This window comes from Mytilus trossulus, chromosome 12 (genome assembly GCF_036588685.1).
Source record: "Mytilus trossulus isolate FHL-02 chromosome 12, PNRI_Mtr1.1.1.hap1, whole genome shotgun sequence".
NCBI lineage: Eukaryota > Metazoa > Mollusca > Bivalvia > Mytilida > Mytilidae > Mytilus > Mytilus trossulus.
Genome location: NC_086384.1, coordinates 36,159,664 through 36,185,886, shown reverse-complemented (window position 1 = coordinate 36,185,886; position 26,223 = coordinate 36,159,664). Strand labels below are relative to the sequence as shown.

Below are 26,223 nucleotides of genomic sequence, written 5' to 3'. Positions count from 1 at the left end.
TGTCCGTCGTCGTCCGTCGTCGTTAACTTTTACTAAAATCTTCTCCTCTGAAACTACTGGGCCAAATCAAACCAAACTTGGCCACAATCATCATTGGGGTATCTAGTTTAAAAAATGTGTGGCGTGACCCGGTCAACCAACCAAGATGGCCGCCACGGCTAAAAATAGAACATAGGGGTAAAATGCAGTTTTTGGCTTATAACTCAAAAACCAAAGCATTTAGAGCAAATCCGACATGGGGTAAAAATGTTTATCAGGTCAAGATCTATCTGCCCTGATATTTTCAGATGAATCGGTCAATCGGTTGTTGGGTTGCTGCCCCTGAATTGGTAATTTTGAAGAAATTTTGCTGTTTTTGGTTATTATCTTGAATATTATTATAGTTAGAGATAAACTGTAAACAGCAATAATGTTCAGCAAAGTAAGATCTACAAATAAGTCAACATGACCAAAATGGTCAGTTGACCCGTTTAGGAGTTATTGCCCTTTATAGTCAATTTTTAACCATTTTTCGTTAATTAAAGTAATCTTTTACAAAAATCTTCTCCTCTGAAACTACTGGGCCAAATTAATCCAAACTTGGCCACAATCATCTTTGGGGTATCTAGTTTAAAAAATGTGTGGCGTGACCTGGTCAACCAACCAAGATGGCCGCCACGGCTAAAAATAGAACAAAGGGGTAAAATGCAGTTTTTGGCTTATAACTCAAAAACCAAAGCATTTTGAGGAAATCTGACATGGGATAAAAATGTTTATCAGGTCAAGATCTATCTGCCCTATAATTTTCAGATGAATCAGTCAATCGGTTGTTGGGTTGCTGCCCCTGAATTGGTAATTTTGAGGAAATTTTGCTGTTTTGGGTTATTATCTTGAATATTATTATAGATAGAGATAAACTGTAAACAGCAATAATGTTCAGCAAAGTAAGATCTACAAATAAGTCAACATGACCAAAATGGTCAGTTGACCGGTTTAGGAGTTATTGCCCTTTATAGTCAATTTTTAACCATTTTTCGTAAATTAAAGTAATCTTCAAAAATCTTCTCCTCTAAAACTACTTGGCCAAATTAATCCAAACTTGGCCACAATCATCTTTGGGTTATCTAGTTTAAAAAATGTGTGGCGTGACCTGGTCAACCAACCAAGATGGCCGCCACCGCTAAAAATAGAACATAGGGGTAAAATGCAGTTTTTGGCTTATAACTCAAAAACCAAAGCATTTTGAGGAAATCTGACAGGGATAAAAATGTTTATCAGGTCAAGAACAACTGCCCTGAAATTTTCAGATAAATCGGTCAATCGGTTGTTGGGTTGCTGCCCCTGAATGGGTAATTTTGAGGAAATTTTGCTGTTTTTGGTTATTATCTTGAATATTATTATAGATAGAGATAAATTGTAAACAGCAATAATGCTCAGCAAAGTAAGATCTACAAATAAGTCAACATGACCAAAATGGTCAGTAGACCCCTTTAGGAGTCATTGCCCTTTATACATGTTATAGTCAATCTTTAACCATTTTTCATAAATCTAAGTAATCTTTTACAAAATCTCCACTGAAACTACTAGGCCACAATCATCTTTGGGGTATCTAGTTTGAAAAATGTGTCCGATGACCTGGCCATTCAACCAAGATGGCCGCTACGGCTAAAAATAGAACATAGGGGTAAAATGCAGTTTTTTGCTTATAACTATGAAACCAAAGCATCTAGAGCAAATCTGACAAGGTGTTAAATTGTTAATCAAGTCAATATCTATCTGCCCTGAATTTTTCAGATGAATTGGACAACTGGTTGTTGGGTTGCTGCCCTCCAATTGGTAATTTTTAAAGAAATTTTGCCGTTTTTGGTTATCTTGAATACTATTATAGATAGCAATAAACTGTAAACAGCAATAATGTTCAGCAAAGTAAGATCTACAAATAAGTCAACATGACCTAAATGGTCAATTGACCCCTTAAGGAGTTATTGCCCTTTATAGTCAATTTTTAACAATTTTCATTAATTTGGTAAATTTATGTAAATTTTTACCAAATATAGTTCTCTGTTACTAATGGGCAAAGTTCATGATAGATATAATTGTAAGAAGCAAAATCGTTCAGTAAAGTAAGAACTTCAAACACATCACCATCACCAAAATACAATTTTGTCATGAATCCATTTGTGTCCTTTGTTTAATATGCACATAGACCAAGGTGAGCGACACAGGCTCTTTAGAGCCTCTAGTTTTTTTAAATACTCTGTGTCCTCCATTTGCATTTAAGGTTTTCTACTCGACTCATGACTCTTTTTATCTTGCTTGCCCACCTTTTTATTAAGGATTAATCAATCTGAATCTCGATACAAAATTTAAAGAAATGACACTTCTGATAAATGATGGATAAAACGTAATCGACGATCCCGGGTAAATGGACAAAGCCAATGCAATGTTACGCAACTCAGTTCGCATATTTATTTTGGTAATCGATCTATTTCCGGTATCATGTAATATTTATCGTCATGAACATTGATGTTTTTACTTGCTGAACATTGGTTTCTTTTACATAAATTAAACAACTTTATACGTTTTGAAATTAATTTTATGTTTTTGTTGGATTTGAACTTTGTCTTGTATATTTTTTTACTTGTCCACGGGCAACCAAGACAAAAATAATTACTTGTCCGGTTGTTCAAATGTACGAGTCGGGCGAGTCGGGCATAGCATTTCCACACCCCTGTTTTCATTTATGTCATTAGTCAAAATTCAATTAAAATATTAAATTTTCTTGCTTTCCTCTGAATGATGCCATTAAAAAATCACATAGGAAGAACACATCTTTATTCAGATCTTTTGAGAAGATGCAAAAGTTTGCCTGTATACTGCATAAAAATCATAAGAGAAACTGATTCCACCACCAAATCTCTTGAAATTCAATATTTATCCACTCTGGACAGTTAAATTTTACAAATTTAAAATGCTTGCATGCCTGGTGTTTTAAATTTGAAAAACTTAACTGTCTCGAGTAGCTTTATATATAGTATCACACTCAATGCAGTGGGAGAATCTATATTTAGTCAACAACATTTTAGGGTCATTTTTTAATAAGAATATTTGGTCCAACAATACCTATTACTAGTATATTATACAATTACTGTCTTTTGATGAGGTAAATATGCGGTTTTATTGACTTTTGAAAAACTGATATTCACTGAGGCTGACAGCCGAAGTGAATATCAGTTTTTCAAAAGTCAATTAAACCCAATATTTACCGAAACAAACGACATTAATTGTTTTATTCCATATTCCAAGAAAAGAAAATGATTTAATGACAAACATATTATACCAAAACAAAGTGTACATGAAACATTTTACCGTAACGTTGCATGTAAAAGCACGTGACGTTATGAGCGGTGAATAACACTTTCTCAGGTGAACATGCTTTCTAATTCAAAATCGAATTCGTATAGAGAAACCTACTAAAATAATACCAATATGTAATAATATACAATTACTGTCTTTTGATGAGGTAAATGTGTGGTTTTATTGACTTTTGAAAAACTGATATTCACTGAGGCCAACAGCTGAAGTGAATATCAGTTTTTCAAAAGTCAATAAAACCACATATTTACCGAAACAAAAGACAGTAAATGTTTTATTCCATATTCCGAAAGAAATGAATGTAATAGAAAATATTTACTAAAAGCAATTGTAAATCAAAGTTTTTTTTACCAAAATTGTACAAAAAGCATGGGACGTTTTGCGCGGTGAATATTCTTTTTCTGCAGGTGAATATGCTTATTTATTCATAATCAATTCATATAGAAAAACCTACTAATAGTTTATAAATATGGAATAAATATGTTTATTTTGTAAAGGGATACAAATAAATGTAAATACAATATAAGTATTTTTAAATTTGCTCATTAAGTTATATATAGGTTTTGTAAAGATGTAATCATGTTTGATCATAATTCTTTTAGTATTTTCAAAACATTAAAACTTTCATTTCTATTTTGTTTAATCAATCTTATCATACAACAAGAAATGATGTTCAAATATATATTGTTTATATTAAACTAAAGACTTAATAATTTATTGTAACTCAAACTGAATAAGTTGATGAATAGTTGTCAAATAAATATATATATAGCTGACTATACTGTATTGATTTTTTCTAATTGTTGAATATGAAAAAAGAAGAAGATGTGGTATGATTGCCATTGAAACAACTCTCCACAAGAGAAATTTATAAACTCACATGATTGAGAATCAAAATGCATCTGATTTTTTTTCCCAATTGTTGAATATAAAAAAGAAGATATGGTATCATTGCCAATGAGACAACTCTCCACAAGAGACCAACATGATACAGATATGAACAACTATGGGTCACTGTACCACCTTCACAATGAACAAAGTCCATACCGCATATACTAAGCTATAAAAGGCCCTTAAATGACAATGTAAAACCATTAAAACAAGAAAAATATACAGAGCTCTATAGTTTTGTACATGCACCTTGTATAAACTCTGGTAGATAGTTGTCTCATTGGCAATCCTATCTCATCTCCTTACTTTTGTATTGAAAAAAAAATTCAGATGCATTTTGTTTCTCAATGCTCTTCAACTTCGTCCTTTTTAACTTTTTATTTGAATCGAGACTCACTGACTGGTCTGTTGTAGACAAAAAGTGCATCTGGCGCAAATTAAAAATTTCAATCCTGGTATCTATGATGAGTTCTTTTTACATACATTTGAACAGCTTCATCATTTGACTCATTGAGTTAACATATTTGGGCAAGTTTAACTTATCAGATGCTATCAATTTAGAACAATTAACATCATGTGAGTTAGTAATGAATCAAATATCGACCAACATGTTAACTCAAAGCATTGTGATATAAACATGATCAAATATACATTCAATACAATCAGATTATTACCTTTTCAATACTAATAAGGACAGAAGTTTTATTTACCATCCAGCTTCTTAGAGTTGATGTTTTTTGTCATAAATTTCAAACAAAATAAGGACTTACAATAATAAGAGTCACTGATTTAAAAGGTCTAACTTTGATATGAAAACTTCCATCATAAATAGATTTTATTAGTAAAAGTTCATAACATTGTTTTATATGTCTATAATTCATAGCCCTATTTTTCATTATTGTGTAATTGTAATTTGGATATTTTGTTCTAAAACTTAAATCTGCTACAAATATTTAAAGAGAAATAATTTACATCTATACGATTTTATCAGCAAAATTTTGTTGTCTGACAAATATCACCTTCCTTCAAATTATAAGTAATGTTTTTGTAAATTTATTTCCATGATTATTAAACCATAATCCTCTGTTTGTGAAAATTATTTTTAGAATGAATAAAATTGGAAAAAAGCCGCTAAAGACATAAATAAAGGCAACCGTAGTCAAAACTCATAAATCTATGGACAAAAAATTAATTTGTGGTAAAAAACTAAGACTGAAGGAAACGCATAAAATATAAGAGGAGAACATCTTCACAACATATTATGGAACACATTCAAAGCTCTATAAATCATGCAAATTATCTGTATTTAATTGAGAAGACATCACCATTCTAGTAGTCAGCAATTCTATATTGATATGGTAATTTTATAGACTGTTTTGCAAAACTTTTCCTTGTTCAAAGTACTAATAATTGTCTACCCCTGAGGATTTAAGATAACTTATGAGCATTATTTGGCAGAACCTGTCCTAATATTGTGTCCTCAATGCTTTACAACTTTTTCATGTTCTTACTAATTTGACATTCCCATTTTTAGCTCACCGGGCCCAAAGGGCCAAGTGAGCTTTTCTCATCACTTGGCGTCCATCATCCGTCGTCCTGCGTCTGTCGTCTGTCGTTAACTTTTACAAAAATCTTCTTCTCTGAAACTACTGGGCCAAATTAAACCAAATTTGGCCACAATCATCATTGATGTATCTAGTTTAAAATTTGTGTTTTATTACCTGGCCAACCAACCAAGATGGCCGCCATGGCTAAAAATAAAACATAGGGGTAAAATGCAGTTTTTGGCTTATAACTCAAAAACCAAAGCATTTACGGCAAATCTGACATGAAGTGCAATTGTTTATCAGGTCAACATCTATCTGTCCTAAAATTTTCAGATGAATCAGACAACCCATTGTTGGGTTGCTGCCCCTAAATTGGTAATTTTAAGGAAATTTTACTGTTTTTGGTAATTATCTTGAATATTATTATAGATGGAGATAAACTGTAAACAGCAATAATGTTCAGCAAAGTAAGATTTACAAATAAGTCAACATGACCAAAATGGTCATGTTGACCCCTTTAGGAGTTATTGCCCTTTATAGTCAATTTTTTACCATATTACGTAAATCTTAGTTTACTTTTACAAAAATCTTCTCCTCTGAAACTACTGGGCCAAATTTTACCAAATATAGCCAGAATCATTTTTAGGCTATTTAGTTTAAAATTTGTGTTTTGTGACCAGGCAAACCAACCAAGATGGCCACTACAGCTAAAAATAGAACATAGGGGTAAAATGCAGTTTTTGGCTTATAACTCAAAAACCAAAGCATTTAGAGCATATCTGACAAAGTCAAATTGTTTATCAGGTCAACATCTATCTGCCCTGAAATTTTCAGATGAATCAGACAACCCATTGTTGGGTTGCTGCCCCTAAATTGGTAATTTTAAGGAAATTTTGCTGTTTTGGGTTATTATCTTGAATATTATTATAGATGGATATAACTGTAAACAGCAATAATGTACAGCAATTTAAGACTCAAAAATAAGTCAAAATTACCAAAACGGTCAATTGACCCCCTAAGAAGTTATTGTCCTTTATAATCATGATAATCAATTTTTAACAATTTTCATAAAATTTTCCACTGAAACTACACGGACAAGTTCATCATAGATAGAGACAATTGTAAGCAGCAAGAATGTTCAGTAAAGTAAGATGTACAAACACATCACAATCACCTAAACACAATTTTGTCATGAACTGTCTGCTTCCTTTGTTCACATATACCAAGGTGAGCGACACAGACTCTTTAGAGCCTCTAGTTTTGAAGTCTTATTAATGAATCTTTTGCAGGAAAATCATAAGCCTGGTATCATTGAATTAAATTTTTGATATACAATAGCTCAATCAAAATTATATCCCTTAAATGCCAGCAAATCAGTATTGTTTATAGAAAATATTTCTCTTGAATAATTACACAACTTTTTCGTATATTAGTAGACATGGAAGACAACACTATAAAATATTGACGTACAAAACAATGTTTTGAATTATTTAATTATAAAAATGGATTTATGATAGCAGTGTTAATGTTAAAGTTAGACCTTCTAAATTTGTGACTCATTATATTTAATCCTTATTTTGTTTGAAATTCATGAAAAAGACAACTAACAGGAGCTGGATGGTAAGTATAACTTTTTATTTCACAGCACTCACTTGAAACTAACATCCTTTTCACTTTAGCAATCTGTTTAAATATTTTACTAATTGATCAGAAAGTTGGTAAAGAATTCAAACTGCAATTTGGTAACTGTTTTAGCCATTGCTAATGATATATCAAAAGGTTACTAGATAAGCACAGTTAAAACATGTGGGATTTTTTTTCGATTCGGTGAACAAGTTAGATTAACATATTATATTCGTTTCCCAGACCTCAGACTTCAATTGACTAAATAAAGGCAACAACAGTCTGAGTAAAATCAGCCCCCACTATCAACTTGTGTAGTAGGTAAGTGGATAGTGAGGGCTGGTTTTAATTAGACTGAGGCAACAGTAGTATACCCATGTTGGAAAACCATAAATCGATTGAGACAAAATCAAATCCCGAGTAACAAAGTGAAACCAAGGGAAACACATCAACTATAAAGAGGAAACAATGAAACAACAGAAACACTGAAATGATAACAAAAAACAAAAAAACAATGCAACACACACTGAAACAAACTGGAAGATAACAACTGCCATTTTCCTGACTTGGCACAGGACATTTTAAGAGAATATGAGGGGTTGAATCTGGTTTTGCGGCTAGCCAAAAACTCAGATGTTAACTATTTAACAAAACTTTTAAGAAGATTATGTTCTCAATGCTCCTCACCTTTTATATAGCCTTTTGAAACTTATTCATCCAAGCGTCATTATTAAATGAGTCTTGTCTATAAAATGTGCGTCTGGCATACCAGATTATACTTCTGGTTACTAGGATAAGATTACATAGAATATGTCAACTATAAATAGAATGATTGTAAGGTTCATGTTCTTCAGAGGCAGACAGAGTCATCTGACCTTGAATCTATTTTAATGGTTTATTGATCAATGTGAAGTTTCTGTATTTAGGTCTGTTTCCCGTACTTTAGTTTAAAGTATTTGTGTCCATCTGGCGTTTATCTCACTTTAGGTTAAAGTTTTTGGTCAGGGTAGTCTTTGATGAAGTTGAAATCCAATCATCTTGAAACTTAGTACGTATGTTTCCTATGATATGGTGTTTCAAATGTTAATGCCAAATTAAAGTTTTGACTGCAAATTCAGGTTCCACTGAACATGGATAATGAAAGTGCTAGTTGAGCATCCGTGTTCTTTGGAGACATTCTTATTTTTAGCTCAAGTGAGCTTTTCCCATCACTTGGCGTCCGATGTCATCAGCGTCCGCTGTCGTCATTAGCTTTTACAAAAATCTTCTCCTCTGAAACTACTGGGCCAAATTAAACCAAACTTGGCAACAATCATCTTTAGGGTATCTAGTATAAAATGTGTGGCGTGACCCGGTCAATTAACCAAGATGGCCACCACGGCTAAAAATAGAACATAGGGGTAAAATGCAATTTTTGGCTTATAACTCAAAAATCAAAGCATTTAGAACAAATCTGACACGGGGTAAAATTGTTTATCAGGTCAAGATCTATCTGCCCTGTAATTATCAGATGAATCTGACAACCTGTTGTTGGGATGCTGCCCATGAATCGGTAATTTTAAGGAAATTTTGCTGTTTTTGGTTATTATCTTGAATATTATTATAGAAAAAGATAAACTGTAAACAGCAATAATGTTCAGCAAAGTAAGATTTACAAATAAGTCAACATGATGGAAATGGTCAGTTGACCCCTTTAGGAGTTATTGCCCTTTATAGTCAATTTTTAACCATTTTTCGTAAGTCTTAGCTATCTTTTACAAAAATCTTCTCCTCTGAAAACTACTGAGCCAAATTAATCCAAACTTGGCAATAATCATCTTTGGGGTATCTAGTTTAAAAATGTGTGGCGTGACCCGGTCAACAAACCAACATGGCCACCATGGCTAAAAATAAAACATAGGGGTAAAATGCAGTTTTTGGCTTATAACTCAAAAACAAAAGTATTTAGAGCAAATCTGACATGGGGTAAAATTGTTTATCAGATCAATATCTATCTGCCCTGTAATTATCAGATGAATTTGACAACCCATTGTTGGGATGCTGCCCATGAATTGGTAATTTTGCTGTTTTTGGTTATTATCTTGATTATTATTATAGAAAAAGATAAACTGTAAACAGCAATAATGTTCAGCAAAGACAGATTTACAAATAAGTCAACATGACCGAAATGGTCAATTGACCCCCTTAGGAGTTATTGTCCTTTATAGTCAATTTTTAACAATTTTCATAAAATTTGTAAATTTTTATTAACATATTCCACTGAAACTATTGGGCCAAGTTCATTACAGATAGAGATAATTGTAAGCAGCAAGACTGTTAAGTAAAGTAAGATGTACAAACACATCACCATCACCAAAACACAATTTTGTCATGAATCCATCTGCTTCCTTTGTTTAATATTCACATAGACCAAGGTGAGCGACACAGGCTATTTAGAGCCTCTAGTTTAGATATAGGAGAGTCATGTGTAACCATCATACATCAAGAAAGGATATTTTCAAGTTTTCTTCTTTTCCATTTGCAGCCGAACATTTACTTGTATGTGAATACAACCAGTTGAGTTGTAAGATAGTTAATTCGAAAGAAATCAGCAGCCGACATGAAGATGGTGAGTTTTATTGTTTGGTGCAAAGATAAATTATTGTGGATTTGTTATTTTCGTTGGTACCAATTTTCATGGATTGTGGAACACTTGCCTGGCCCTCTGCATTAACCAAATTGAAATTTGTATTTAGTTAAACATTTAAATTCATGGAACACCTGTACCCAAGAAAACCAGGAAAATTGGTTTTCAACTAATAATAATGAATCCACAGTAGTGGAAAAAGTGCACTTTATTTTCTTTCTTCGTATAAAGCAAATTCCTAATCAACACGTTAATATGAAAAAAAAGGTAAAACTAGCAAATTTCAAAAACGGTGTTATACTGTCAAACTGGTTTACATTTGCCTGTTTTTCCGTCCTTCCCATACAAATGTAGTCGCGGTTTTCTCTTCAAATCAAAGCTACTCAAATTTAGGTATAAACCTTCATGTGAGCTTATATTATTGTGTGATATATTTGTAGATTTATCACTCACAAGCTCCTTGATTATTGAATAGTGATGTATTTTCATAGAAGCAATTCTGTGGACTCATTTATTTTCATGGGTACCAATTTTCGTGGCTTGAGTAAAACTTTCATTTTCGTGGATATTTGAATTCCTAATTTTTGCTAAGGTCTGCATACATTTATATATAACATTTGCAATCATGTAATCATGAAATTCACGAAGATTTTTTATCCAATGAATAATATATTGAATTCACAGTGTGTAAAATTTTCATCCAATTTTATTTTGCTTGGGAACTTCCAAGTTGGGTCTTTATGAAATTAGGAATTAACCTTGTGATCATGTAAAAACTCAGTTCAACATTTTAATTTTGATACTTATATTCCTTTACAACATGTTTATAAACTAAATAACAAATCTCACTTGAACATTGATTGAAAAAGAATTGATATTAAAAGGCAGGTGTATCACTAATGAATTGGGCGATTCAAAATCTTAGGAATAATGGGTAATTTCATTATTTGTATCCCAAAATGAAAAGAACATCACTCATTGGTTAAACTTCCGTTGTTTATGACATTTTTAACCAATCATGAAGTTCTGGTGTACACTTTTGAAAATATAACCCATTCTGAAAAGGCGAATTAACAGATGACATCACTCACTGACTTAATTATTCTAACAAATTTCACTGGATTGCTCTTTGAGATAATGTATAAATGCCATGAAATGTTGGGTATAGTACAATGAAAGAGCAACCAAACAATACAAATGACCATATGGATACCAGTCATTCTTTTCTATATTTTCATGACATTTTAGACCCGGATGTTGACGTAATTACCATTGAAGACTACATAAATGAAACATCTCAGGAAATAGAATTTACAGAAATCAGTGATGATGCGGCACTTCAAAAAATACCAACACTATCAAAACTACTTCATAATTATAAGACACATAAATGCAGCAAGTGTCTTATTATACTTAAAAAACAAATTGAAGAAGAAAAACAACGACAGGCGATACAAGAGCTGAATGAACACCATAACTACAGTAAACCATCATGCTTATCACTTCAAGCTGATTCTAAAGATGTATATGTCTGGGCACCTCGCTTCTCGTCTGGTATTCCAATAGTCGTTGACGAGTCACTTAGTCCAAACCGTCAGATTTCACCAGTCGCGAATGAGTCACTTAGTTCAAAAAGTGAGATTTCACCATTTATAGAAAATCAAGCAATACAATCTGTAAGACAGTGTTCTTGGTCTATGGAAAATTGTACCAATCGTCAACGAAGGAAAAATGTGAAAGAATTGATTCAGGAAAGACAAAATTTGGAAATATTGATTCGGCAAAATTGGAAAGCAACAAAAACAAGTAGAGTTACTATTCCTAACAATTTGGAACATGTATTTGGGTCAACACCAATAGAAACAATTAATAAACTAAGTAGAAATAACGATATTGACCGTGAAAGTTTGCCAAAACCAACACCAAAAAAAATTATTACAGTAATTAGAAGCACAAACCATAATGTTTTGGAACGTGAAAGTAGGCGAAAAATGGCTGATCTTTTCACTGGATTGAAGCATAGTATTCCAAAATATTCTGATAAAAAACAGTCTATACCAAAAATTAAGATTTTGCAAGAATCAGAAAAATATATAATAAGTCTTAGGAAAGAATCATCTGACCTCGAACATGAAAAAGAACAGCTGCAAAGGCAAAACTTTCTACTCAATGAATATTTAAAGCATTGTCACAGTGAAGATGTGATAACTGTTTTACCATTAACTTGATCTTTACATCAAACATGATTATTACAAGATCACTGGTATCTTTCCTCAGTTGTCTGACTACATTCTCCTTTGAGTGTTAGTAAAAAAAAGACTAAGAAAAAATAAACTTAGAATTTATTTTTTTTGGATGCAAAATGTACAGTTGTACAGATATTAAAGTTCTTGTACTATATAAACAGATAAACGTTTGATGTGTTCATGTTCAGAAGCATCTTATTCTTACTTTTCAAACCATAGACATAATTTTTCATTTATTCAATTGAAAAGGACATAAGAATATGAATTAACAAGCTGTTATGATTAGTTGTGCTTGATATCCAGATAAATAATGTGCTTTATGATATATGGGATCCTCCTTCTGTTTTTTTTAATTATGTGATTACGTAGCCATTTGTACAGTGATTATTTGAAATATTTCATGTTTATTTTTATAATTTCTAGCACTATATTTTTGATTATTTGATTATTTTGTTAAAAAAAATACTGATTATGTGACTCTATTCAATTTGGCAAAAACAGTTATAATTATGTGATATACTGTAAACCAACTTATTTTCGAGGATACTTGATTTTGAGTTTTACCCTTTCTTGACCACTTCCCGGCTATCTAATTTCCCGATTTTCTAATTTACTGGATGAAGTTTAAAAGGAAAATCCAAGGTTTGCATATTCAAGACGATTTATATTCGCGTTATTTTTCTACTTGCGAAATTGGTGACAATAAATCGCTCACGAAAATAATTTGATTTACAGTGCTATGTCACCCATATGAGGGGCCTCAAACATACAAAGGAGTAGGTCCCGTAAGGACCGATTTTGGCCTCAAATTTCAAGTTCATCTGACGAAAGATTTTTACCACTTTTTAAACACTGAAGTGTCTATTTCATTTGATTCAATTAGTTTATGTGAAAGATTTTAACTGATTAGGCAATAAAAAACGATCCGATTCAAGCTCAAATATGAAAAATTTAACGAATATGCCGAAAAATGTCACTTTTCGGATGTTTTTTGTCAAAAATGAAAGTGGCCGCATCCGTGTTCATCCTCAACCTTTACATATGTTATGTATTATCATCAAATACAACTTACATTTCAATATTATGGATGAACACGAATGCGGCCACTTTCTTTTTACACAGAAACCGTCTAGAATTTAACTAAAATGATAGAATTTTGAAGATTTCAGTAATTTAGCATGACTTAATGGTGCTACAACCCGATATATGTGCATTGTATTGTCAAAAACAGCCCATATTTATGTAGCAGAAGCATTCAACTGTCCAATAAATAACTAAAAGTTTACATTTTAACAATTTTGTAAAACTGTTATATTTTGGGGCCAAAAAGGGGTCTTACCGGACCTACTCCTTTAGCAACTAAGACCAGACAGGAAGATGTAAGCATGCAATCACTTGCACCTGTAGTGTTAAACTTGTTTTCATTTTTGATTTAATTAGTTGAAGAGGTATTGGTTTGTCAATGATGTTTTATTTTAATTTGTATTATCATAATACAATGGAAAATGGTAGCTTAGAAAGTATTCGTCACCTGCATTTTTTTGCTACGTATATAATAACACATTTTTTTTTAAATCGATTTTTTTATGGTTGTATTTTTATCACTAAGGCCTTAAAAGATGAAGAATAGTCCAAAGCATGTTTGTTTATTTAGTGATAGTTTTGCCTTATGGTGCTTTTGTTTTCTTATGATGTGAACACATACACTAACAATTTATAATCTTATTTGATTGAATATTTAGCGAATTTCTGAACAGAAAATAATAGTTTTGTTATCTTGTGGAAAGGAAATTGATCCACAAATAAATATAACCAAATAAACATGTGACAATTCTACTTCTATTGGTACCATATTGATTTGAAATCAACCTAAAATTAAAAAAAAAAATATATAAATTTATTTTTTTTACAATATATAGCGAAAAATCTCAAGTGAAATTGCCACACTCTGTATCTATATAGTTAATTGCTAATGATAAATCCATGATATATGGTATACAGATGTTAATGCATTTAGTATATGTCATTTTGTTGTGTTTTGTTTTGTTGTTGCATCCTCAATCATGGTCTATAATGTATTAGAATTATTATGTATAATTTTTTATTGTATTTGGTAATTTACAGTTTTATCAGCATTGGTGCTTGTTATTAACTCAGAGTGGTTGAATATCCTGCAATGATTGTTTTATATGTAATTTACAACAGGGGGCTAGTTAAACTTGTCATTTTAAGTTAATGACAGAGCTTTTTTTTTAAAAGATTAGGAACTCTGGTACATTTAGGCAATGAGTGTTCCTTTCTTCAACGAGGATAGAACAAAACTTTTTGACATAGATTTAGTTTCCAATGGACTTTTTTTAATGTAAATTATCAAAAAACATACAGACAAGACCTGCTTTTTGTGTGTCAATATTTTTTTTTTTCTTAATATGATATGAACATACAGTTGCTTCTGAGATACAAGGTAGATTAATTCCTTTGTGCACATTGTTGCAGATCATGAAGTTTGTGGTCATATGTCCTGTATTTTGCAGATCATGAAGTTTGTGGTCAAATGTCCTGTATTTTGCAGATCATGAAGTTTGTGGTCATATGTCCTGTATGTTGCAGATCATGAAGTTTGTGGTCATATGTCCTGTATTTTGCAGGTCATGAAGTTTGTGGTCTTATGTCCTGTATTTTGCAGATCATGAAGTTTGTGGTCATATGTCCTGTATTTTGCAGGTCATGAAGTTTGTGGTCATATGTCCTGTATGTTGCAGATCATGAAGTTTGTGGTCATATGTCCTGTATGTTGCAGATCATGAAGTTTGTGGTCATATGTCCTGTATGTTGCAGATCATGAAGTTTGTGGTCATATGTCCTGTATGTTGCAGGTCATGAAGTTTGTGGTCATATGTCCTGTATTTTGCAGGTCATGAAGTTTGTGGTCATATGTCCTGTATGTTGCAGATCATGAAGTTTATGGTCATATGTCCTGTATGTTGCAGATCATGAAGTTTGTGGTCATATGTCCTGTATGTTGCAGATCATGAAGTTTGTGGTCATATGTCCTGTATTTTGCAGGTCATGAAGTTTGTGGTCATATGTCCTGTATTTTGCAGAATAAAATCTGCTTAATTGGTTACTGTTATTTTGTTATGATACTGCATGTTTTTCACTCAAACTTTCCATGTAGAAGTTTCATTTGTTTTTAGTTATTACAGTTTTTGTTATTTGTATCACTTTTTATTATGACTTTACATATGGTTTTACAATGAATTTTAATTGTATTACTTTGAAAAAGAAATAATTCAAAAACGACCAAATTGTTTTAAATTGTTTTTTTTTTTATTATAAGAAAATTTGTTTGTAAAATATATATACAGCGTCATTTAATGTACAAACCTTTGTAAAAATACTTTGCACTCTTCCATGGTATTTTGTATTATTTTTTAGCTTCAATACTGTGGTTTTATAAAAGGTTCACACATTTGTTTGTTTTAGATTTATGAGTTTGAGTGTCCCTTTGGTATTTTTCGTCCCTCTTTCAATTGAAAACAGCACTGATGTGAAACCATCTTAGGAGAATTGTGTCCGAAAACTGTGTATTTTTGCTCTCAGTATCACTCATAAATAGAAGTTGCATGTTCATTATGTATTGTAAACTATTTTTATTTAACTTGTCTGTTAGTGCCAAATCATTTGTTTTTGGAAATACAGCTTTTTATGCCCCCGCATTTAGTTTCACCTTATGTCCGTCTGTGTGTATGTAAGTCCCAAAATTGGTTTCCGTTCTCTAACTTTAGTTTGTTTCAATCAAAAGTAATGAAACTCGTTCTAGAGTTAAGCCCTTTTACAAATGGAAAAAATGCTGATTTTATTCTGATTTGGTTTTGTTTTAGTAAACATCAACCAAAGGTCATGAAATTTGTACACAAGGCCATAATAAATAATAGGTTTGTTTGCCCAAACGCTACCTACCCAGAAAAAACCTGCCTACTCAAATTCTTTTATTGTCCTGATTTGAAAAAGTTTTTTTTTTAATCAAATAGGCATGAAGACTAATAAACATCTGATACTTCAATTTCATTTATTTAAAAAAAAAAAAAAAAAATGCCTACCTACCGACCCACTGCCTCAACCTTTGGGTAGGGTTTGGGCAAACCAAAATATTTTTAAGTGTGGCCCAATGCTTCTTACCACAAGTTAAAGGTCAAATTTGAATTTTAGTTGTGTCACTTTAAATGTTCTAGAGTAATGCCTCCTTACAAATGGAAAAGTCATCATCTTATAATAATAATCCAAAATAAAAATATTTTTATCTGTAAAAAGCTGCTAATGTTACTTTGTTGAGGTAAATTAGTATTTGCAACTAGCATCATAAATAATTTTAAAAGACTTTGAGAAACCTATCCGTAATTTCGACCAACCATGAAAACTTGTTAACAACGTTGAGATTAAATCGACACAATAGCTTTGGCTGACTATACCATGAATTCTCGGTACTTCTAAAAGGAAACCAGCAACATTAATGTGGGAACCAATTCAGTAATGAGGAACCATGCATATAAACAATCACTTAGAGGAAAGGCACAGTTATATAAGGAAGCATGTCAAGTTGACAACCATTCGTACCAAAAATATACATCCTTTTACAAAGGCTCCAGAAGATCCTCTACGACTTTCATTGAAGATGCACAGAAACATAAACAGGCTTTAACAATGAATAAATCATTTTTTTCAAGGGGAATTTCTAGTCCATGGATACTACGTCCAAGCCATCATCCTCCATACAGAGGGTTGATAGATATTTTTTTTTGTGTTTCAACAATATTTGCTACATGTATCGAGAACGTCGACAATCATATACAATTAAGATATATTTTGTAGGAGTCATCTTGTCTTTTTGCGAGATGCGAACTCTAAAATCTGAGCAATGTCTGAATAATGATATAATTTATGTTTATGTTTATGGACCACTCTGCCACCGAGACCCCCTTCCACAACACACATAGAAATTCAACAATATTGTGCAGTGTATTTTATTGACATTTTGCAACAGTCCCAGTTTATTTGTATATTTTTTTCAATGCATTACTGGTTTATTTTATAATTATTGATTGGGTTTAATTTAAAGTTAATTTAAAGAATTTATAATGCGGAATGAACCCGTATACCATATAGCGGGTTATTTTCGAAAGGTGTAAATTTTTTGCTTATTTTCACTTAAAAAACAAAATTGCTTACATAAATTCCACCAATTTAAAAGTGCACATGCAAAGGTATTGAGAAAAGCTTTGAATCCACCAAAATAATAACCGCCAAATTCTTTTGAATATCTTATTCAACAACAATCGCGAAATTATACACTCGTGAAAATAACCCGCTATACGGTAATACAACTTGAGTGTCTGTAATGAAAGTTGTATCTGATGCAAATATATTTTTGAATACATAACGTGGCGATTTTATCCATTTTTGTCGAGCCTCCGACTTTAGTCGAAAAAGCGAGACTAAGCGATCCTACATTCCGTCGTCGTCGGCGGCGTCAACAAATATTCACTCTGTGGTTAAAGTTTTTGAAATTTTAATAACTTTCTTAAACTATACTGAATTTCTACCAAACTTTGACAGAAGCTTGTTTATGATCATAAGATAGTATCCAGAAGTAAATTTTGTAAAAATAAAATTCCATTTTTTCCGTATTTTACTATAAATGGACTTAGTTTTTTCTGCGGGGCAACAAAACATTCACTCTGTGGTTAAAGTTTTTAAAATTTTAATAACTTTCTTAAACTATCCTGGGTTTGTACCAAACTTGGACAGAAGCTTGTTTATGATCATAAGATAGTATCCAGAAGTAAATTTTGTAAATAAATAAATCCATAGTTTCCATATTTTACTTTTAAATGGACTTAGTTTTTCTGCGAGGAACCATTACATTCACTCTGTGGTTAAAGTTTTTAAAATTTTAATAACTTTCTTAAACTATCCTGGGTTTGTACCTAACTTGGACAGAAGCTTATTTATGGTCATAAGATTGTATCCAGAAGTAAAGTTTTTAAAAAGATGACTCCGTTTTTTCTGTAATTTACTTTTAAATGGACTTAGATTTTCTTACAATCATAAAATAGTAACAAGAGGAATATTTTTATTGATTTTTTTCCTCATTGTTGTTGAGCCTGCTATTTACAGCAAAAATAGGCGAGACACTGGGTTCCGCGGAACCCTTACAAATTTTTTATTACATTGTGTGTCATTTCATACTAGGGAAAAGTATTTTTGTAAATCTTTGTTAATTTTATATTAGTCCTCATTGATGAAATAAATTAAATGAACAGATGCCTTAATTTTACTTTTTTTCAAAATATTAATCCGTCAATATGACTAATATCAGTCAGGGGCATTACTTAAACAAGTAATGTTGAAAACGAGGCTAATTTAAATATAACTTATATAAGTTATTTTTCTGAATATTATTTTTATAGGTGTCCAAGAATACAGATTTTACTAGTTTTAAATAATTTTCACAGTTATCTGGTTATTTTTCCCTTAATATATAAAAACTAATTCTTCAGAAACACTAATTAACTTTCCGACGCACTTATCTTTCATACTGAAGCTTCTGAGTCAAAGATTGGTCTCTTGGGACTATTAAATTATCATTTTCCTCTAAAATCTTGAAGGTAGACTGATATAAATAGGTAGATACTTGTGAATTAATTAAGACCTGAAGTTATTTATAATTTGTAACCTTAATCAATTGCATATGTGCCTTAGATAAGTGTAATTGCTATTTTTTTCAAAAATGTTTAAAATAACTTATTCAAGTAATATTTTTGTCATTATTTTCAAAGTAACCCTTTATCTCTATACTCCTCTCAAATCTGATAAATTCTTTATTTTATGATATGAAATGTTGTTTAAAATCATGAAAACTACATTTAGTCTATGTTTCTTTTGAAAATTAAAATAACTTTATTAAGTAATTTTATTATTTTTAAAATAAAAAAATACTTATATAAGTAATTAAAAAAAATAACTTGTTTAAGTAACGCCCCTGACTGAATATCATTCAATTGTTAATTTGAGGGGCATACTTTGTAACTATAATCACATGTAAATAATATATGTCCCTTATTATTGATTTTACTGATCTATGAAAGTCATAATCACTTTTCTTTTATTTTCATGAAATTTTAGGTCTTGTTACTGGTGCACGTAACATTGAGAAATCGAACACTGAAACCTCTTCTTGGAAAAAGAAATCAGCAGGATTCATGGATGGTGTTACACTTCATGAAATATCAAAAGGAAAGTTTTACGGGAGCTTCTCATCAAAACCACTTAAAAAATTTAGAAGACATAAATGCAGCATTTGTTATGCAGCCCTCAAAATACGTATGGATGAACAACAACGTTTACAAAAAGCAGTATTAGAGGTTAATGAATACCACAATTATAGTAAACCAGCATGGTCTTCACCTGACACTAACTCTGAAGGAGCACCAGGATGTTCTCCATCTAGCATTAATGCAAACGGAGCGCCAGTATGTTCTTCACTTTGCACTTACGCAAACGGAGGACCATCATGTTCTCCATCTAGCATTAACGCAAACGGAGCGCCAGTATGTTCTTCACTTTGCACAGACACAAACGGAGGACCATCATGTTCAGCACCTCACTTTTACACAAACGGAGCACTATCTTGTTCTTTGCCTTGCACTCACGCAAACAGTGGACCATCATGTTCTGCACCTTGCACAAACGCGAATGGACCACCATCAGGTTCTTTGCCTCACACTAATGACAACGGAGCACCATCAGGTTCTTTGCCTCGCAGTAACGCAAACAGAGCACCATCATGTTCTTCGCCTCGCACTAATGTAAAGGGAGCACCATCATGTTCTTTGCCTTGCACTAATGTAAACGGATTACCATCATGTTCTTTGCCTCACACGTACGGAAACAGAGCACCAGCATGTTCTTTTCCTCTCATTTACGGGAACGAAGCAGCAGCATTTTCTTGTCCTCATACTTACGGAAATGAACCCCTAGCATATTCTAATCCTCTCACTAACAAAAACAGAGCACCATTGAACGGAGCACCGTCACTTGTTAAAAGTGAATTGGATAATGTACCCTCTACATCTGATGATCAACATATCTGTGATGAGTCACATGATTTACAAGTTGAAAATGATCAGGAACCGAATTACCCTAGACTTAATTCGTCTAAATCGTTCAGCCAAGATTGGGTCAGCAATAAACTATTTAAACAATTGAAATTAAAAGATACCGAATTGAATGAGCAAAACAAGAACAAAGAAAAAGAAAAGAAATGCAAACCAAAGAGAAAAAGAGGCAAGGGAGAGGCAAATAAAGCTAATCCAAAGAGAACATGTAAAAATGAAAAGTTGGATTGGAAACCAATGGCAAAGACAATACATAATATAAAAAACCGTTCAGATAGAGAAGTTCTGGCAAAGCTCTACCATAAATTGATATGTTGTGTTAATGGAAATTCTTCCGTTAATAAGCAGAATAAAAAAATTCCACACAAACATATTTTGAAAATGTCAACGGACTCCATAAAATGTCTTACAACAGAATCTTGGAAACTTGAACTAGAAAGAAAATGGTTACAAAAAGAGAATTCGCTGCTTGTTGAAAAGTTACAAACATTGCAAAAAAAATAATGTAAATTGACTGATACTATAACTGTTGTTTATTTAAGTAAATTGGATATTTTTTACTAATCTTTACAGGATCGTGTCTTTAGATTACATCTTTTGTATTTCCATAACATTCAGAGAGATGTAATATGATTGCCAATGAGATGACTATCAAGATCTATCAAGTAGAGACAAAGGGACATAGGTTAAGCATTCAATAAAACTTGTCATTTTAATAGAGACAATCAGCTTAAAGAAAATATTTGAAGCTACATGGTGAATACAATTAAGTATGTAGAATACTGGTGAATAACATGACCAGTACCAATTAAGGATGTATACACCTCTGAGGGGCCAAAAATTTCTAGAATTAAACTTTTTTTCTTAATCTGATTTTTGGGTTTATAAGACGGTGACAAAATAATTGGGGAAGAAAAAAATCATATGGTGGTGCACTTCTTTTTTTGCTACCACCCTTTAAAAAATGCCCAATTTTGATGATTTTCCCATTTTTCATCGAATTTACCTATTTTTGGGCTATTGTCGTGAAAACAAATCACAGTTTCACAATTAAACTTTTTTTATACTTTCTATAAAGATGTATTGGACCAATCTGAATAAATTTTACTTATAAAAACTATAGGTAGGTGTTAATCATGTTAATATAAGAAAGTTTTTTCATATTTTGACGCTATTTTGTGTAAAATTAACCATGCTGTCAAGTTTGTATTTTTGTGACTAGTTTTGAGAAAAAAAATGCATATTATTTTAACTTTTTTGTTACAGATGATTGAAAAAATACATATCTAAGAAATTTGAAAAGACCAAAATAATATGGGATGTACATGATTCTTGTAAAATCATTTTTTGTGTCCCTTACCCATTTTCTCAAAATTTTGGCTTAAAATACTGACTTGATTGGATGTAAAATTTGAAACTGAATTACTCAAATACCATTCCTTGTAAATACACAATTTTTTCACAGAGTTATGTTTGATAAAGGTATTTTAAAAATTCATTAATATTTTCCACTTATATCACATGATTTGCAAATAATTCAAGAACGAGATTCCAAGGAGACGGAACGAGACTGGAAAACCAGAATAATACATCCTTAAGATGCACTAGATTATAATCCAAACAATTATGTACCTTCGATGATGCTCAATGCAAACCAAAAATCAAAATCAAAAACTTCACTCAAACGTTAAAGACATTCTAGCAATGCTTGCATATATATACATATCACCCAGTTAATCCAACATTCAAGATCTTGCATTACCTATAATGTTTGATTAGATGTTACTCACCTAACAGCTATTAAACCAACAGTACCAAATTGTTGTACTTTATTTGCTTTTTTAACATTTTTTTATTCGAGAGACACGAATGAGTCTTTTGTAGACCAAACGCGTGTCTGGTGTAAATAGAAATTTCAATCCTGGTATATCAATTAGCTTATTTGTATCCGTTTGTCATATGTACACATTGTGTTCTGTTTTCGGATCCTCAATGCTCTTCAACTTTGTACTTGGTTTGGATTTTTAACTTAATTTATCTGAACGTCACTGATTAGTCTTGTTTGTTTTAGTTGTATTTTCTTTGTTGTCGGTATATTTTTTTTGTAAGAAAACTGCGACACTTGGAATATTGAGGGTTAACAGCAATCGTGTTTTCTTTGTGGCGTCACTCTGACTCAGACATGTTCTACTGTGATGGCACAATTATTTGGGAACCTTTGTCATGTTTGTGATGTCAAGCAATCGCATACACATATTAATAATGTGTTGTATTTGGATATTACTTGGTATCTATAGTTTCATTGCTTGATGAGCAGATGACATCAATAGATACAAACAAAAAAAGAATCAGTATATATTTAATTTGGGCAGATTTCTAAATGTTCGTATAATTTAATATCTGGTGCAGAAAATTTGGTACAGTAAGTTTTGTTAAGTAATGCCGTTCAATTGGTTTTACAAACTGTTTGTACTTGATTGTATAGAATTAAATTACATTTATTTTACCGAATATACAAAATCGTTAACAATAAACTTTTCATTGTTAACGATTGAAGATACAACATGTTTTTTATATTTTATAATTATTCGAATGAGTCACTGTTTAATGATATGTTATTCGCTGAACCTTTTTTACAAGTAATGAATAAATGAAAGTGTATTACCAGTGTTGAACCTGTTCATGTTGTAGATATTGCAAATTATTGTAAAGAATCGTTTATGTAGTATCATTGTACATGTTTGATTATATTGAGGTCATTTGTAAATAAAATGTCGAAACAGTAAATATTTGTTTTAATATTAGCTATTATATGTTTACACTTTACCTACTAGACATACACATGATTAAAATATTGGTCTAACAATTAAGGCAGAGGAACACAAGGAACAAACTGTTAATAGCTAATAAGTACCTGTCTTGTTGTAGGGAGTTAATATTCCCTTTAGTACACCACAGAATAATAAGACTACTGACTGTTTCTTAAACTGCTGATAATAAATTATATGTATGTGCTGATTGGTTTTAACGTCCTTTTGACTGGTTCAAATTAGATCAATTATAAACCATTGGCAATGGACCGAAACAAAACAAAACATGAAAAATCTTTCAGCTTTTCTCCAATGTCATAATTTCAGTGATGTTTTTCTATAATCCATATAAGGAGAAAACGGATGTTACGAAAAGAGGGACGAAAGATACCAGAGGGACAGTCAAACTCATAAATAAATAAAAAACTGACAACACCATGGCTAAAAATGAGAAAGACAAACAGACAAACAATGAATAGTACACATGACACAACATAGAAAACTAAAGAATGAGCAACTCGAACCCGATCAAAACTAGAAGTGATCGCAGGTGCTCGGAACGGTAAGCATATCCTGTTCCACATGTGGCACCCGTCGTGTTGCTTCCAATCAATACTGAGAGAAGTAATGCAATAAATTTATTTTAATTTTGTGAACCCTTCAAAAATTACCATATCAATGAAAATTCACGTCAACACAGTAGTGCTGACTCCTGGGCTGGTGATACCCTCGAGGAATTAAAAATCCACCAGCAATGGCACCTACCCAGTGGTTGTAAATAAACTCATCATAGATGTCTTGCCTGCGACGAAAGTCGAATCATGCAAGATAAGACGATTATAATCCAGCGACAGCGCAATCTATTTATATACAGCTTTATCATATTTATATTAATGAAGGTAGAAAAAAGTAGAATCACATAAAATACTGAACTCCGTGGTTAATTCAAGACGGAAAGTCCACATTCAAATAGCAAAATCAAAAGCTCAAATACATCAAACAAATAGATAACAGCTGTCATATTCCTGACTTTGTACAGTCATTTTCCTATGTAAAATGTTGGATTGAACCTAATAGTACAGCTAGCTCAACCTCTCACTTGTACGACAGTCGCATCAAATTCCATTATACTGACAACTATAATGTGTAAACAAAACAAAGGATATAATATAGGTAAACATGTCACAAATAGGGATACAGCAGTCAACATTATATTATTAAATTAGTCAATATAAAACAAACAAATATGTAATAACGGAAAACATATAGGCACATTAGCAAAAATAAAAGATAAGAATGTAAACACTTACAAAAGCACAATAATACAATGACGAAATGTAAGGGTATAGAGCCATTTATGCGTCATACTTGGTATATAGATACATTATGTTAGGAAATTTCCTTCTGTCATAATATGTCTATCGCCATTGACCTCATTTTGATGGTTCATCGACTCCTTGAAAAAAGACGAAGTAGAATTTTATGTTCGCGCTATTTGTAAGTAATATGAAAACTTAATTAACTGAATGGGTTCCTTGCAATTTCTACGTTGTCGGTAGATAGTTCTCCGATATTTTAAGCAGAAGGTTAGCTACATAAATGGTGTGAATTCAAAGATTGTAAGTTGAACATTTCTGTCTAGCCGGTATCATCATGACCTCATTTTAATGATTAATTTGTCAATGTTATTAAGTTTTTTGGGTTCTGTTTGTTTTTTTCAAATTATAGTTGCAATAGGTCAGCAATACTGTTTTAATGTAAGGTTAAAATGTCTGTCTGGCAGGTTAATCTTCATAGTTCACAGGCCAGTGTTAGGTATTTGTGTTTTATAATATATATTAAATTCCCATAAGCCAGGTCAACTATATTAAGTGTATGGAATTATTGTGAGGTGAAAATGTCTGTATAAGTGGATTGATCTAAACTTGACCTCATTGTCTTGGATTTTTTAAAATGTAAAAGTTATCTGATACGTTAAGTAAACCCTTTATCTTTGGGACTCCTACATGAAAACAATGGTTAGCCTATAGCAGGCAAAATACGTCAGCGTGTTTCCTCTGTTTACAATACCGCTTAGAATTAAAGCATTTTTCGGATCTTTTTAAAGTCACATGTGCCATCCTTAACATCGCATCTGTCTTGATATGCAAATGAAACGAGTGAGTAACAAAATCCATACTGAAATTTTAATTGCCTATTGCTGGTATTAACAATTTCCTCATATTTATTTTACCTAAGAAGCCAAGTACTAATGTGGTTAAAACATTCTAGAACATGATTATGAAAAAGCTTAGGTATTAACTAAACAACAAACCGAACATAGAGCAGACAACAGCCGAAGGCCACCGATGGGTCTTCAATGTAGGGAGAAACTCTCGCACCCTTTAGCTAGCCTCTTAACAAATATGTATACTAGTACTAATACATTTATCAGCAAGACTGCAATTGTATTGAACGCAAAGAATTGTCATTGAATTGAGCCTTGAAATATATTTACAATTACATTTTGTTGTAAAATTTTACATCGAATTAAACTAGGTTTGATTGGTTAACTGACTGATATGTAACGCCATTTTGACTTAATTATTTTGTCACTGATAGTTTTAATTCATGAAAGAAGCCGAAGTGCACGGTAGGAAAACTCAATATGTATATGTTAATATCAAGAACGGAGTAACCTGCCACCTGCGAATCAAACTGAATTAAGTCAGCTTTCGAAATGTAAAGCAGCGTTACTTCATATAGAATATTTGTTTGAATTGCTTTTAATATGACCTACTAATTTGTTTGTAGATCTAATGTGTTCTTTGTAAAACATATTACATATTTAAATGTAATTCACCTGTTGAAATGAATGCATAATGTCTGAACCCCTATGAAAACAAACGAGACTATGAACATGTGACTGTGGTAAAAGATTTTAAAATTACCCTTGATGTGAACCCGATT

General features: G+C 31.8%; 1 protein-coding gene across 3 annotated transcripts in view; it reads left to right on the top strand.

The window, feature by feature from the left end:
- LOC134691995 (uncharacterized) overlaps window positions 1–23,251 on the top strand; it is a 65,894-nt gene extending 42,643 nt beyond the window's left edge. For 2 of the 3 annotated variants that reach the window (XM_063552315.1, XM_063552316.1), the window contains exons 9-10: window positions 9,940–10,023; window positions 19,473–23,251. In XM_063552315.1, the coding sequence (XP_063408385.1) occupies window positions 9,940–10,023; window positions 19,473–20,968 (1,580 nt within the window). In that variant the 3' untranslated portion in view covers window positions 20,969–23,251. Of the gene's footprint in view, window positions 1–9,939; window positions 10,024–11,289; window positions 13,055–19,472 lie in introns of those variants that run through there. The other variant, XM_063552318.1, reaches the window with a different exon arrangement.
- The last annotated feature ends 2,972 nt before the right edge of the window (window positions 23,252–26,223 follow it).